The following is a 17,085-nucleotide window of genomic DNA, read 5'->3' as shown; positions in this document are numbered from 1 at the left end:
AAGTTGAGAGAAAATATGCATTTTTGGCACATTATGCTTTATTGTTTCAAGAAAGGTAAAAATGTAACTGAAGCACAAAAAAAGACTTGTGCAGTGTATGGAAAAGGTGCTGTGACTGATTGAACAGCTCAAAATTGGTCTGCAAAGTTTTGTCCTGGAGATTTCTCACGGGACAATGATCCACAGTTGGGTAGACCAATTGAAGTTTATAGTGATCAAATTGAGACATTAATTGAGAACAATCAATGTTATACCACAAAGGAAACAGCCAACATACTCAAAATATCCAAATCAATAAAGTTATTGATTGGTGAAAATGAAAAAGGTGTCTGTCTTTTATTTTACAGAAAAACTAAATGAAGTTTTTTGCCAACCCAATATTTGCCCTGACTGAGAATCAAATCCCAACCTTTTACCTATAGGATGGGGCTCCAACCAACTGAGCCACATTGGCCAGGGCTAGATACTATAATCTTAAAGACAAAAAGAACTATACACAAAATAGGGTATTGTAGTTACTAAATTTGTTTCTTATAAAACTATGAGATAGCTATTCTTATATTAATAAATAATTGAAAGAACGAATAAATTCATAAGGGAGAATTCTTCTTTACAAAAGAATTGCAATTATTTAACGAATGCGAAATGAGGGAAAATATAAAAGTATAAAAAAATAGAAAAGAACATTAACAACTGTTGCAGACAAGATCTTCTGATGGACACTAAAATTGATGGGTAAAAGTCTGAGGAGAACAAGATATCCGCATAGCCTTAAAGTGTCTCCCTTATTTTTTCTCTCTTAGATAGAGGGGAAGAGAGGGAGAAAGAGGAAAAGAAACAAATGTGCAAAACACTGATCCTTTGCCTCTTGCATGCCCCCCAACTGGGGACCTGGCCCACAACCTAGGCATGTGCCCTGATCAGAAATCAAACCGGTAACCTTTTGGTTTGCAGGAGGACTCTCAATGCACTGAGCCACACCAGTCAGGGCTCCCCCCAAATATTTTTAATTACAAAGGGAAAGATAACTTTATAGGGGAGAGACACAACAAAAACCACCTTAACCAAATGATCAAGGTTAAAACATCACCAGTAGTGAGACACATAGATATAGGATATACCCCCTGATATGATACTGAGAAAGGCACATCAGTTCTATAATGGTCTTACTAAAAAAGCATAACCTCAATCTAATTATGGTAAAATATCAGACAGAGCCAAATTGGGGGACATTCTAAAAAGTAACTGATAAGTACTCTTCAAAAGTGTCAAAATCATGGCCCTGGCCAGGTAGCTCAGTTGGTTAGAGCATCGTCCCAATATGTCGAGGTTGCAGGTGTGATCCCCGATCAGAGCACATACAAGAATCAACCAATGATTGCATAAACAAGTGAAACAACAAATTGATGTTTCTCTCTCTCTCTCTCCCTTCCCCCTGCCCCCACCAATTAAAAAAGAAATTTAGCCCTGGCTGGTGTCACTCAGTGGACTGAGTACTAGCCACAGGTTTGATTCCCAGTCAGGGCACATGTCTGGGTTGCAGGGCCAGATAGCCATTTGGGGGTGTGCGAGAGGCAACCGATTAATGCATCTCTCACACAGTGATGTTTCTCCCCCTCTCTTGCTCTCTCCCTCCCCTCCTTTTTAAAAAATAAATTAAAAAAAAAATTTAAAGAAAGTGTCAAAGTCATGACAGACAAGGAATGACAGAGGAACTGTCACAGAGTAGAGGAGATGGAGGAGATGTGACAATGAAATGCAAGGTGAAATCATGAACTGGTGGGAGAGTTTCCTTTTCCTAAGAAAAGGACAATAGAAAAACTGGTGAGATCTAAATAAAGTCTATAGTTCAGTTAATGACACGGTACTAAAATTACTTTCTTAGTTTTGATAAGTAACTGTTTTAGCAACTTTCTAGAAGTATAAAATTATTTCAAGTAAGAAGGTTTAAAAAGTGGGGAAGAGAAAAAACACACATCTCCAAACATTTAAATATGGATAAAACAACTCTGAAAAAACACACCAGAAAATGGCAACAGCATTTCCACCAGAAGAACTGATAGTCTACGCATGAAAGGCATAGGCAGGCATTTTCTTCCTTTGTACCTTCTGTCTTATTTTGAGTTGTTTTACTTGCATGTGTTTTTCTTAAATATAAACTATTATTTAAGACATTCTTTCTAAAGTTTTCAAATGGAATTCATTTCAAAAGTGCTAAAGTCTAGGTCAATTATTCTAACTGAAATGTTTAGGGAACAGAAAAGATTTAAAAAGACTTACTCTCAGTCCACTCTCTGACTTAATATCCATGATAGTCAGAACTGTTTCATAAAGAATAGCATTTCCTACATTTTTACTAGTCTCCGTATTAGTGGCAACCTGAAAAGACACAGAAGGTGGTACACAATGATAAAATAATGCTTCTAAAAAATATCCTGAAGTTGAAGGGAAAAAAAAGAAAGAAAAAAACAAAACAAAATATCCTGGAGTAACAAGAGACATTTTGTGATTGATTATAGTCACCAACGAGGAAACACAAAATACAAATTGTACCATATAACCACAATCGTTCTATTCCTTGCTACACTAACATGGATATTAAATATAACGCAAATTTAGTCTTACCTGTGCTAATATATCATTCATAGCTTCACTTGAGTCGTCGTCATTTCGTCCTAAAATTCTTAATAACCGTAAAATTCGTACCTAATGTGCAAAATATGAGAAATGTCAACAAATTAAGTCTGGCATAGGTCTGGCACAAAGGAACTTTGCTTGGTAAGAAATTCGAGTATCTTAAATATAGTCTTAGATCCCAGTAGAAATGATCAAAATTCAAACAGAAGAATTTTAAACATGGTCTTTAGAGAAGTCATATGTGTTTCTGTGTCTTAATGAAGTTATTAGAGAAACCACACTTTGCCACTCCACAGCTAAAAGAGACCACCACCTGCAGAGCTTTAATACAGGCATACCTCAGAGACACTGAAGGTTCAGTCCCAGACCACCACAATAAAGTGAGTATCACAATAAAACGAGTTGTAACCTTTTTGCTGGTGGACGGTCTTACCTTCAATTTGCAAAAAAAAAATGCAACATCTGCGAAGTGCAATAAAGCAAAGCACAATAAAACGAGGTCTAACTGTATATTGATGTCTCTATATAGTACATATTTTGACTATTACAACTATAATTCCATTCTGTTAATCTAATAAAAACATGCAGGGTGTCACTATTCATTTATTAATGCAATTGGTTTAATCAGTTAACTACCAAATTTCTACCTAACAAAAAATTAAAAGGAAGAAAATGACCTATTAAAAGGAATTAAATTCATACACCACATATCCAAAGCTTTCTTTCAAGCTCACCTGCAAAAAGGGGTCACTGATACCAGAAACATCATGTTCTGGTGAATATCCGGACATGATGAGGTTCTTTAGTATACGAACTAATTGGGGCACAAGCTGCAGGGAAGAAAAATGCATCAAAAAAACAGTAAACACCAAAGATTTTCTCACAAAGAGGCAGGTAATCTGGCTTAGAAAAAGGGTATAATGGTCTGAGAGTCCAAGCAAATTCTAATGATACAATCAATATGCTTGTATATTGTTGATGTCCAATAAATATAACTTAGGAGTATTTTTACCAAGAATTCAAGAAGGAATACGTATTTTATCTGAATTAAAAACAACCTAGACTTTTTGTACTCCCGAGTTATATATGCAAAGATACTACAATAATAGTAGGTCAGAAAGCTCATGGGAACCAAGTAAAACAGATGCCTGTGAAGCGTACTGCATTTCTACTTCTATAGAACTTGACACACTTAGGTGGCACAAACATGTTCAGTTATCTGTTCAAACATTTGAATATAGCGCTCACTCTGACAGCACATATACAAACATTTGAATATAAAATAGTATCATACTCAAAATACTGGTGATCTTATTAAAATACTATCTCATATAGAGAAAAAAAATTTTGTCCTCTTGAGATAGGGCTAGTTATGCCCTTTTCCAACAAACAGAAGTTTATACAAAAGCCTCCAATATTAACCAAGTGGAAAAGACACATGAAAAATTGTATCTTTCACCTTACAAAGATATCAAGGCCATGAATAACTTCCTTTCCCTCTTCTTAACTCACATGACACAATCTTCAGTAAAATTTCATTTCGGCACTTAATTCTACAGGCTGATCTGTGTCACCCGTTATCTTACTAATGAAGCTCTCCATTCCTTTTGGTCAGAATTCCTTTATTGTTCTTCCTTTGTTCACTTAGTCATAACATATAATACAGGCAATTTTACTGCCAAGCTGAACTTAAAGATGCTTTAAATGTTATTATTCATTTCATTCTGTTGATCACTTAATACTAAAACCCTAATCCAAAATGTTTGCCACAATGGGAACTTTTCCAGTTTCCCAACTAAAATCTCATTTTAGCTACAGAAACAACTCTAAACACCTAAAATTAAGAAGTGTCCACAGTGAACTGACTCAGCTCTTTTTGAGGCAATCAGAACAGCCCCAACTTTGCTGCAACTCAATTACTTTTTCTCATTATATTTGGACTCTGTCCTCTCCCTACTCCCCAACTTTAAAGGGAGGTCAAAATCAAAACGAAAGCCAAGCTATGCCCAAGCGTATGCCCCAAACATTTTCACAAAGCTGACCATTTTTAAATACAGAGAACATAATCTGTGTAAATTTAAATAAGTTTGGCTATATAACTTCAGAATTAAGTGATTCGTAAGTCACCCAAACAAAAATCTACTTTGGATAACTCTAAGAATAAAACAAACCTAAGCTAAGAAGAGAAGCTACATTAAATCTGTCAACTGTGGACAGATTTATATTAGAGGTAAAAATAATATAATTGTATACACTGTTTTAAAATTAACATAACAAAACCAGGATCATCTAGTTAACAAACTCTGTACAAAAAGAGTCTCACCTTGCATACTTTCCAATGTCCTACTTTTTTGTACTATGGGGTAACCTTAATTACTTTTTAATCTGATTTATATCTTGGAGAAATCCTCTTTCCTCGTCTCATTCACTGACAAAAGGCCTGCACACCACATAAGATCACCCTGGGACAGAAGCACTAATGTCTGAATGTTCAGCATACCAATTTTTGGAACTCAGCTTTATTATTCAGACAAAAATGCAAGTTGCTAAAACCCATAACAAGACAAAACAAAAAAAAAGATGACAAAGGGAAAGGATGCAGCCATGAAAATCAGTTGATGCCTACCAGTTCCACCTCAAAATCCTTTTAATATTCCAGAACATCTAGGCAAGGTAAGTGCAGGTGAAGGGAAAATAAAAGCTCCAAGTCTGAACTTAAAGCTCAGAAGTAGTACACATGGAGCTTTTTAAAGAATGAGGTTACTCACATATGGCTCTAAGATACCTACTTCAAAAAGAAGCAGCATTTGCATGAAGGCTCCAAACTGATCTGGAACTGCCATCACCAAAACCCCTGGGAAACTGTTCAAAGTTTCTCAGGTGAAGATAAAGAAAGGCAGAGAAGGAGACTTACAATTCAGGAAAGGCTGCAACTGAAATCCAAGGCTGACTTTGGAGTCAAGGGTTTAATCGACAAGACACAAACTGGACTAGGGAGTTAGCCAAAAACGCTAAAACAAGTAACTCACAGTATTAAGCACAGCTTCAGCATTAGTATATTTTTAAAAGCCACATTCGTGGATGAATACACAAAAGCTAATAAGGACCTAATGCCAGCATGCACCATCTAAAAGAGGGTTAATGCTTACCTTTTCATTCTAACATACAGCAGGATTCCAAACAGACAACAGGAACAAAACATACAAAGCAAGCATTAGGGACAGATACGGGTCTCATACTATTTTACAATAATTTAATCAAGACATGAACATCTACGGGGGAAAAAAGCCAAAAAAAGAACTGCTATTAGAACCTTATTGCATCTCAAGTACAAGTGAGCATCACTCATGGAGTGATCAGTGCTCAACTAAAAAAAATTAAATGCATGTAACCCAAAGAACACACTTTCTGAATCCTCCTCCCTACCGCCTTCTAAAAGTAAGTGGAGAAAACAAAAATTTTCACTTTAGAGTGCTGTAAAAACGGGAGGGAAGGAGAGAATTATCAAAGCTGGAGACATCCATCACTGGAGTCAACAACCTAAAATGAACAGTAGGGGACTCTGTATTAGGTAAACATTAATATAAAATTTTAGTCTACAGTTTTACCTTTAAAAAAATGAAATTGCTTGCCTTCAAAAAAATAAAACACATACACACAAACACATTCCTGTCCGTAATTTGATCTCAGGCTACATTTCCTGATTTCAATGTGAAATGGCAGATAAAGCACATGAGAAATTGGTGTGTCTGCCAACGAGAGAAGACTTCTATTATGAAAGGGAAAACACTATACTACCGCCAGTTCTTATATGCCTAAATCTGGCTTCCAGCCCTACAACACAGCAGGGCTGGTTAAGTCCTCTATTCAGCTCCATGGCTTCCTTTCAAAAGAAAACTTATAAGTGAGAAAATCATGTACTTTTAGGAAAATCATTTCCAATCAAGAAAGGCTTAGGCATACAGAATAGCACCTACCTTTCTGAAATGTGCAAGCATGTCTGGGCTTCGCTCACACATTTCTGTGAGGAGGACTACAGATGTGTGAAGGACACCTGAAAGATAAAAACAAATAAAACTTAAAATGAGGTTTTATTAGTCAACTTCATAGAACAGGATTTTTGAGTTCCGAAGGTCACTTTCAAAATAATACTTGCTACTTTTGTTTTTTAATCTCCCAAAGAATCTAAGCAATGAGGTGAATACAAAGGAGGTATTTAATAGATGCTTAGTGATTTAATATTAACTAAGCCCATCAAATTAGAATATTTTAAACAATTATATCACCAAAAAAGCTGCTAAAAAATGACAACCAATACATGTGTCTCTCCATCTGAGAATACTCCTAAAGATATGCTCACTGTCCATTTAAGCGAGGTATCATGTGCTCCTCATTTAATGAGCTCTGAGCTGAGTTCTGATAGGCAATTCAAGGAGCAAAAAGTGTTAATTAGAAGTTAAATTTCCAGATAAAATGTATCAAAACCTCAAAGTACAGTAATAGTGGAGGACAAAGTGAATTTGCTTGTTCAAGCGACTGAAAAAGAATCTCAATAGTTTTCACTAAATAACTGCCCTAAACATTCATTTGTTCAACAAGTATTTTTGGAGCCTTCTAGTTATAAGATTGAGTTAATGAAATCAAATACACCTTACCATTTTTTTCCCTTAGCATTTAGGACACATGAATTTTCTTTACCCAGAACTTGTGTCACTGACTTCAAAATAAGAATAAAATGTTTGGGAAAGAACAGTCACATTCTATTTACTTCCTCTCAACTTTCATATAAACATACGAGTACCCCTTACAAACTCCTGTTACAAGTAACCTAAAAGGATTTCCACAAATCTTACACTCCTACCACAAGGCAAGGAAGAAATAATTTTTTTCCTATTATAAAGTAACCAGGAAATCAAAAGGTTTTACACACGAAAATCGAGGCTAGGATCATTTCTACATTACAGTGAATATCAATAACTTAATATAGTACTTTTAGCATAGTAAAAGAGGACCAGAAATGAAAAATAAATCTACTATGAAGGAATCAATTTCTAATTATAAAACCAGGATATGAGAGTGGAAGAGAAGTTCAACTACTCAGCCCTGCTGGAACAGCGTCCCGCACAGTGGGGGGCAGGCAACTCCACAGTGCTAAGACGGAAGGCCAACACTCCCTGAAGCCTCTTCTCTTCCCCCTCCTCTCTTAGTACTTTACCAAATGCATCTCAATCACATTACCATGGTTCTTTTCATTCAGTAAGTTTTTTGTTGCTGGTAAAAACATCTCCATAAGTTCAGGAACCTTCCTGATGACATGAACAGCACATAGTGCTGCCTATAAAAAAGACAAAAGATTTATTTCAATTAAGCCAGGGCAATACATATATGCAACAAAAAAACAAAACCTTTATCAACTAGTTCACCTACTAGAAAAATAAAAAAGAAAAAAGATACCATATTTATTGTTATTAACAGGTTAGGGCTTTCTAATTATACTATTTTATCCATGAGAACTTCTAGCTCACCTGTCCCTTTGTTCATATATTGCTAAATAAGTGGATAAAAACTTTCTAGACTAGACAGTGGTTAACATGAATTTGTCAAATAAGTTAAACATAACTTATATGGAATTGCAAAGTAAAAAATAAAGGCTTTTGTCTGGGATAGTCATTCCCATGAGTAAGATGACCAAACGAGGGTTTTATAAAAACATCATGCAATTGAAAGGTATATACTGTGGATGTTTTAAATCTGCCAGTACTTTTAACAATGCCTATACTTTCCCCAATTCACTGTCTGCTGACATCAAGAAAATCATTTGAAAAATACCTAGCTAGTCTCTACTGAAGAAAAGATGTTTTAGCTTGCTCACTGGAAAGGTACTTTCAAAGACTGATTTTGGTTACCCTCCCAAAGTAACCATATTTGCTGGAGTTAAATACTATAAAATTTTAAATACATTAACAAGTAAAGGTTTAAACTAATTCTTCTCATATTAGGAGAAGAAAGATCCCCTCCATACTAGGAGAAAAAAGATTTTTTCCCTATTTTCAGGAATATTCCACTTAAGAAAACAATGCACTTTCGGAAGAAGAGCAGCCCACACATACTTTACGAGAAAGAACTGGCTTTGGTTTGCAGCCACCATTAATACTGTATGATCCTGGAAAGCAATGTGGCCCTTTCAATCCTCTGCCTTGCACCATTCATATAGAGAAGCACAGAAAAAGCCAACCATACACTAGTATGTGTTCACTTCTTGGAGTTCCACATTTTCTAACCTTTGTTTACAGGAAGGTTTTAGGATTCAAGCCCAATAAAGTAACAATAAAATGTTTACATCAACAAACAAAAGAAGGTAAGAAAATAAGGACAATTGTCTTCCATTACTGTTCCACACACCAGTTTTAGAAAGTGTGTTCTTTAACATTCCCTAATAATTATCTAGGTCCCAATGCAGCTGTGCTTCCAGAGATTCAAAGGCACTAATATAAGATGTGGGTACTAATTATTGGGATGAAAACAAATTTGTAATATCTGTCATTATCACTTTAATATTGTTTAGAATCAGGTAATTTAGGAAGTACTTAAATATGCCATCTAAAATATCCAGCAACATGTTTATAAATCACTTCCCTGAAAAAGAGTAATTAAAAGAAAACAGTCAATCACTTATCAATTGAAGGGTTAATTAGTAACAAAAAAATCACCTCCAAAATTAGTGTAAAAATATTTGGACTTATAAATACCTGATTCACATATAATCATTTAAAATATATCTACTAAACAGAGGAAGGTTATGTTATATATTACTATCAGAGCTTATACAAGTGAGTAATTTGCCTTCTCATTGCAATAATGCTCCCTAATCCAAACACAGACATTTGGTTTCATTAATTGTTACCTTTTTTCTCAAGTAAGAGTTGGAGGTTTTCAGGAGTTTCTCTACCTCTCCTGCAAGATCTCTGCACATCTCTGAGGAGCCCATACAGCCAAGGGTACAAAGCGCTAACCCCTGCACATACTGCGTGCTGTGATTAAGGTCACTGCAAAAGAGAGAAAAACGGCAGAAATGAACACGCTGTGCCTGGCACTCCTCATGAAGAAGCTTCACAATCTAACGAGGTAGCACTGAATAATTCATGATTTCTCCAATAAGAAAAATAATTAATAGGATTATATATTGCTTAAAAATGTTTATTTTTACACTTTATTACAAATTACCGAAATGCAAATTGACTGACAGCCCCTCCTGCAAGTTTACAACTCAGTGTTTCCAAATATCAAAGCAATAGAAATTGGACATTATCTGTTGGATGTTAAAGGCAACCCATTTCAGAAAGCCCAGCAAACTCAGCAAAATTTGAAAGTAAAACTATGATAGAAATATGAAGCACAACTGTATCTTTAAAAGATTTTTACTAACTACAAGAAAGGTATACATTAGCCAAAACCAAAACAAAATCTCTACTCTAAAGCCTTTAAGATGACTTAATCATTACAAAGACACTGAAACCCCCTGACCTTATGATATAGTATAAACCTTGATGTGACATTATTTTTTACACTTTTATTTATTCAAAAGAAAAAATACTAACTAAAAAAGTTAGCTAATTAAACCACCTTTAACAAACTAAGATAGGTATATTTAGAGTAATATGGTGATACAGATACACAAAATCTATTTCTATTAGGCACTGATTACCTCACAAAAGTATTTTCAAACCAGACAGGTTTCACTTTCAGAACAGCTGAAATGTTAAAAGTCTGAGCCAGCAAACTCATCTATGCATTCTAACCAACTCTTAACTATTCAGAAACGGAATTACTATATGACTCATGCTACCTTCACTAGCTTTAATAGCATTTTAGTATCCTTTAGGCCAGTGGTTCTCAAAGTGCGGTTAACAGATCTCTGAGACTCCCCAAGACTGTTTTAGGGGGTCCATAAGATGAAAACTATTTTCACGATATTAACTCTTTATTTGTCAACTACCGGCATTTGCACAATGGTGCCAAAGCAGTGGTGGAAAAAATTACTGGTACATTAGAACCCATCAGAGCAGGTGGCACTAAACTGTACTGGTAATCACTGTATACACTGGCACATACTCACAGTGGAAGGAAAAAAGGAAGGAAGGGAGGAAGGAAAGAAGTCAGTTAAATTTCACTTAAGACTGATCATGACAAGGCAGTAAAAATAGTTAAGTTTATTAAATCCTGACTCCTGAGTGCACATGTTTTAATACTCTGTGTGATGAAGTGGGAAGTATGCATAAAGGACTCCTGCCACAAACTGATGTGGCAGTCTCAGATAAAGGCACGTGTGCCCTTATTTCCTTTGCAAGAAACACTATGTACTAACTAACTGCTTTTAAAGTGGACATCATTTTTGTTTGAAAATAACTGACAGACACTATAATTATTAAGATTTGGGTATTTAGCAGACATTTTCTAGAAAAACAGCTAATAAAGCCTATCACTTAATAGCAACAACTGATGATATTTGTTGCCTATGATAAAATCCAAGGTTGAAGTAAAAATTAGAACTTTGGAAAACCTGTATTGCCACCATGAACTTGACAATATACCAATACTTGACTCAGTGCACAAACATTTTGCCAAGTGCCTTAGGCATGACAAAAAGGACCAAACTTACTGATGTGGTTTCAGATTCCACACTGTAACTAACCCTTGAGAAACTAGCACTTGTAGGGTTTTGGTACAGCATAAAAGAAGACTATCCATGGTTATTTAAAAGGCTATGAAAGTCGTCTTCCTTTTTCTAACTACCTCATCTATAAAAGGCTTGATCTCCAGGGAATTACAGAGATTTTTTTTTTTTTTTAAGATTTTATTTATTTATTTTTAGAGTGGGAAGGGAGGGAGATAGAGAGATAGAGAGAGATAGAGAGAGAGAGAGAGATAGAGAGAGAGAGAGAGAGAGAGAGAGAGAAACATCAATGTGCGGTTGCTGGGGGTTATAGCCTGCAACCCAGGCATGTACCCTGGCTGGGAATCGAACCTGTGACACTTTGGTTCACAGCCCATGCTCAATCCACTGAGCTACACCAGCCAGGGCTTAGAGATTTTTTTTTAAATGTAAAATAATGTCATTCTTCTCACTGAATTGTTTCTGTTATGGAAAATGGGCTGTTTTTCATTTAAATTATAACATGTAAAGAGTTCATAACTGGTCATTTTAAATGAACTAATAAATGTGTTTAGTCTTCCCTGAAGAACAAAGAAAGAAAAAGAAGGTAAAATTAGTTTGCTACTTTCCACCAATTTGATTGTTTAAGTTAAAATTACTGGTAAAATGAAGCTTAAGTACCAACCATGGATTTACCATTTAGGCTCCCAGTTCCTAAGAATATTTAAGTGACTTTTCATTCGTTTTTCAACAATTAATTTGTATAATATAAACTCTTAAAAATTATATCCAATTTTTAAATATTTAAGGTCTTAGAGAGTTTTTCTAAGCCAATGAGCAATGAGGTAAACATTCATTAATAAACATAAAAACTGCTAGACAACTAGCAGTGTTCTACATTGTCCTATAGTCTTCTATAGGACATATTACATGGTGTCCTATAATACAAACAAGAAAAAAGTAAAAGAAAAAATACACACAAAAATAAAAAGCAAATAAAAAACATTCATTAACAGATTAAAAAAACAACAACGAATGATCCTGAGTCCTTTAAAAGAGCTTAGACTAAAAGTACCAGATCAATTTCCAACTACTAGTAGTTCTCTCCTAAATTCACTTGGGGCTTGGATGGGTCTCACTGAAGTTAAACAGAAAGATTTCTTCTTTGCCTATGGTCCTCATACTTCAATTTTTTATCAAGCTACAAATCTATACTTGAGTTTGGTATTAACTCTCTAATATGAACTTGCTGCTAGGCAAAACTGCCAAATTAACAGCATGTGACTGAAGGCTTGAGTAGTAAGGGCAACAGAGCATGAAAGAACAAAAATTAAAAAAACTCTCAGAGACCTGTCCAGAATAAATGTATAAAAGAGTCATGCTGAACATCTAGAATGGAAATTCCATGACACCGAGAACTTGTCCCATTTTTTTCATTCTCCATTCCTATAGCTTGTAATAGCTTCTGGCATGTAACAGGTGTACAATAAATACTGGTTGAATAAATGAATCAACTTACTATTTTCATTGTTAGTATTTATTTCAAGGCCAAAAAAACAAGATTCTCCCAAAATTAAGCTCACAAACTCTATGTATTTACATGATACACCCAATATTTACAACCAAACCATAATATTTATTTTGGAATTTTCCATTGTCCATTGGGAAATTTTAAAGTAAATGTTATTCATCCCATAAAAGTGTAAGAGTTCAATATCTACAAATTTGATCACCTACATCCCCTTGGCTTCTATTATTCTGTCAAATACATAAATACTGCAAATGAAACAGAACACTAAAAAAGGAGATTAAACATACAAACCAAAACCAAATTAAAACAAACCAAAAAGTACCTCTGACCAAAGGTAATCAGAACTACCACACCTTTCTAACAAAGTTGTTAGAAGAAGAATGATGGGAAGAACTGCTAAATTCTCTGCTTGGGTCCCCTCAGTTCTCCACAATGGCAAGCATCCCTCAGTTTGTAAATTAAACAAACAAACATGACTGGACTAATACGTCAGTATGGCATACATGGGGGGAGGGGGGCTTATACACAAATATTCACAGAGCTAAGTAAAATTCTATGCAATGGATCTCTTGGATTAGACCAAGATATCTTCTTGCCTTTAAATGGCATTTACTCAGAATATACACTGGTAATTCTTCAATGAATGAAATATTTCATTATTTACGGTATCCAAAGTCCTGGAAATTTATAAGACAGGAAAGCTCAGGTTTACCAGTGCCTTTTCTATTCTATGAAGGCCCAAATGTTATGTCATTACTAAATTCTGTTCTTATGCCTGAAGATGTACAATACTTTCACTTGATTATATTATCCCTTACAAAAGATTTAATCCTTTGCTAGGTGTCTTTACATATAAGCTATAGAACCAAAAGCAATTCAAACACATTCTAGTCAGTAAGTATAAAATCAGTAAATAAATGTCAAGCTTTACTGATGTCATATTATAAGACCTAAAATCACAGTTCTTAGAAGAAAGGTTAAGACAGACTTTTTAAAAAATATATTTCCTTGATTATGCTGTTACAGTTGTTCCATTTTTTTCCCCTTTATTCCCCTCCGCCCTGTACGCTGACTCCCAATATCATTCCCCCACCTTAATTTATGTCCATGGGTCATAAATATAAGTTCTTTGGCTTCTCCATTTCCCATACTATTCTTTTTTTTTTAATAAGATTTTATTTATTTATTTTTAGAGAGAGAGGAAAGGATGGAGAAAGAGAGGGAGAGAAACATCAATGTGTGGTTACCTCTTGCATGTCCCCCACGAGGCACCTGGCCCACAACCCAGGTATGTGCCCCAACTGGGAATCAAACCAGCAACACTTTGGCTCACAGGCCCAAGCTCAAGCCACTGAACTACACCAGCTGGGGCTCCCATACTATTCTTAACCTCCCCCTGTCTATTTTGTAACCTTCCCCTATTTTGTACCTACCATTTATGCTTCTTATTCCCTGTACCTTTTCTCCTATTCTCCCCCCATCCCCTCCCTGCTGATAACCCTGCATGTGATCTCCAGTTCTGTAATTCTGTTCCTGTTCTAGCTGTTTGCTTAGTTTGTTTTGTTTTGCTTTTAGGTTTGGTTGTTGATAGTTGTCAGTTTGCTGACATTTTACTGTTTGTATTTTTTATCTTCTTTTTCTTAGGTAAATCCCTTTAACATTCCATATAATAGTGGCTTGAAAACTTATTTCAAAACATAATGAAGGAGAACTTCCTCAATCTGGCAAAGGAAATAAGACTTCCAGGAAGTCCAGAGTCCCAAAAAAGCTGGACCCAAGGAAGCACACACCAAGGCACATCATAATTACATTACCCAAGATGAAAGATAGGGAGAGAATCTTAAAAGCAGCAAGGGAAAAGGAGATAGTTATCTACAAAGGAGTTCCCTTAAGACTATCAGCTGATTTCTCAAAAGAAACCTTGCAGACAAGGGACTGGAAGGAAGTATTCAAAGTCATAAAAGGCAAGGACATACATCCAAGATTACTCTATCCAGCAAAGGTATTGTTTAGAAGGGAAGGGCAGATAAAGTGCTTCCCAGACAAGGTAAAGCTAAAGGAGTTCATCATTGCCAAGACTTACTTCTTTATACAGTTGGTCATGAGAAGATGGACATCTTGTCTTTCGTCTAACAACAGCATTGCCCCTAAATAGCCAATGCGTTTGTCTGTGAATTTTTGAGAGGCAATAAGCTTGAGGCACTCCAACTGCAAAAGTAAAAAAGAAAGAAATTTAGAAATTGCTGCCATAATCAGGAAAGCAATGTTTCTAACTCAGAGTCAATGAATGATTGAAGTAAATAGATATAAAATGTATCATTAGAACACCAAAATAGAAAGCCAAGATTTAAGATCTTTGGGTATCTTGATAATAGTAATCAAGTTCTAAAATAGATCACCTTGTCAAGGTCCTATTATATTTGCTAACCAAATAACCTGCAAAGTCTACCTTCGTTCTACTAATTATACAACGCAGAAAAGTATTATAAGATATTAACCCAATTCCTAATGTAATCCCTGGGTTACGTTACATGAGCACTTAACTCATGTGTGTATTTAAGGTCTGATTCCTATTGTGAGCATCAAAAACTCAGTAGCTGAAAATATATCAAAGTGTCAAACCCTAACCTAAACATCAGGAGTGTACAACTGAAGAGACAAGACAATAACTAACTTCAATGTATATAATGTGTAAAGTGCTACATTTGTAGCTTAAACCAAGTACTATGAGAGATGTGAGGGTTTAGGAATCAAATACAGAAGAAAAAAATAAAGCCAGAGGAAAACACAGTACAGGTAGTGGAGTTAATCTAAAATGTTTTATGTGATTTTTCTTTATATAATTGTTAAAAATCCTCAGCACTTAAGAGTCTTTGTAGTTAAACAGTTTGTCTCTCTACTAAGCTTTTCCTGAGTCACAATCACTATGCTATACTTTATCACTTCATCCTGACTAACGTGGAAAAGGTTAAACACCCTCTCGAGTAGAGGTTTTCAAAGGGTGCACACAACTTACTCTCCAAGAAGAGTTTCTGAAAGTAGGCTCCCATTTAGAACCACCGCATCCCAAGGGAAAGGGCTCAAATGCAGGCCCATGCACAAAGGAATCTAAAATCATGTGAGACTACTTTCCACCTGAATCTGCCTATCAGCTCAAAAGTAAACCTGAGGGAAGTTAAGAGTTTACAAATAAAATCATTTCAAGCTATTTAAAAATTGTTCTCTCAATGTACCTGGATTAAAAACACCTAAAGGTAGAAGAAACTATTGTGAGCAAGTCAAAGAAGACTCCAAGGGGGAACCACCATGATCCAAAATGAAAACTAGAATGTCTTCTGAGAACAAGAAACATTCCTCTATACATTTAAGTTAAACTTTTAAAAAACTTTCTGAAATAAAGACGATAAAAGTCATTTTTACAATGTCAGCAGAAAAAGTACTCCTGAAGTGAATGAAAAAAATCAGAAGCTAAAAGGTTATTAGAAAAATCTTACTTTTTCAAGTAGGAGATTTTTAAATCTTTCCATTTAGTAAGTCTCTAAATAAATATTTTAAAAGTGAAAGGAAATGTTCTTAGAATCAGGTTATCACTGAAATTTTTATCATCCTTATTGAATCATGCTTCTGTGAAACAACCAAGCATTACACAAATAAATTATCCAAGAATATTTCGTTAAGATGAACTAATTAGAAGGACATAGTCATAGGCATTAACATTACTTTGTATTTTGTTAGAGCCAAGTTTTAAGATAGTCACACTACAATTCAGTGACTGGTGAGTAGAATTTGTTGCTTTTGTGATACTTATTTAAAACTTACCTAAAAACCAAATAGCAAAAGAAAAACTAAAATGAAAAGGACAAATAACTAAATTAATTCTTTTTAATATTCCCATTGGTACAGTCACTTTAATAAGCATTCATTTTTTGAAGGTGAGAAAACTGAGGGGAAACATAAGATTACACAGCTGGAAATGGCATCTGAAATACAACCTCAAGATTAACTCTGATCACACTTTACACGTATGTGGAGGTAGCCAGCATAGTGCTGAGAATGTACCATGTTTCATCTTTAAGAATGGTATCAAAGTTTTCAACTGTGGACAAAGAAGGCTGGAAGGGCAGTACAATAGTGTGTAGGTAAATGTGAATGGGGGCTATCCATTTTGGGGCAGCAATTACTAAAACACAACTTAACACCTGGCATGAGTTACAGAGCAGAAGAACAATAATTGTATCTATTCATCCAGCACTATTACTCCTCA

At 35.1% G+C, this 17,085-nt stretch overlaps 1 protein-coding gene across 4 annotated transcripts in view; it reads right to left on the bottom strand.

Annotated features, from left to right (window-relative positions):
• AP1G1 (adaptor related protein complex 1 subunit gamma 1) overlaps positions 1–17,085 on the bottom strand; it is a 74,319-nt gene that overhangs the window by 29,812 nt on the left and 27,422 nt on the right. For 2 of the 4 annotated variants that reach the window (XM_028501807.2, XM_028501806.2), the window contains exons 3-10: positions 14,905–15,029; positions 9,542–9,683; positions 7,876–7,972; positions 6,615–6,691; positions 5,787–5,795; positions 3,372–3,467; positions 2,626–2,706; positions 2,281–2,379 (exon numbers count right to left, since the gene is read on the bottom strand). In XM_028501807.2, coding sequence (XP_028357608.1) covers positions 2,281–2,379; positions 2,626–2,706; positions 3,372–3,467; positions 5,787–5,795; positions 6,615–6,691; positions 7,876–7,972; positions 9,542–9,683; positions 14,905–15,029 — 726 coding nt within the window. The remainder of the gene's footprint in view (positions 1–2,280; positions 2,380–2,625; positions 2,707–3,371; positions 3,468–5,786; positions 5,796–6,614; positions 6,692–7,875; positions 7,973–9,541; positions 9,684–14,904; positions 15,030–17,085) is intronic. The other 2 variants (XM_028501809.2, XM_028501808.2) reach the window with 1 other exon arrangement.

Source organism: Phyllostomus discolor, chromosome 12 (genome assembly GCF_004126475.2).
Source record: "Phyllostomus discolor isolate MPI-MPIP mPhyDis1 chromosome 12, mPhyDis1.pri.v3, whole genome shotgun sequence".
Taxonomy (NCBI): Eukaryota; Metazoa; Chordata; class Mammalia; order Chiroptera; family Phyllostomidae; genus Phyllostomus; species Phyllostomus discolor.
Note: the sequence above shows the minus strand (reverse complement) of the source record. Positions and strands in the feature narration are given on the sequence as shown.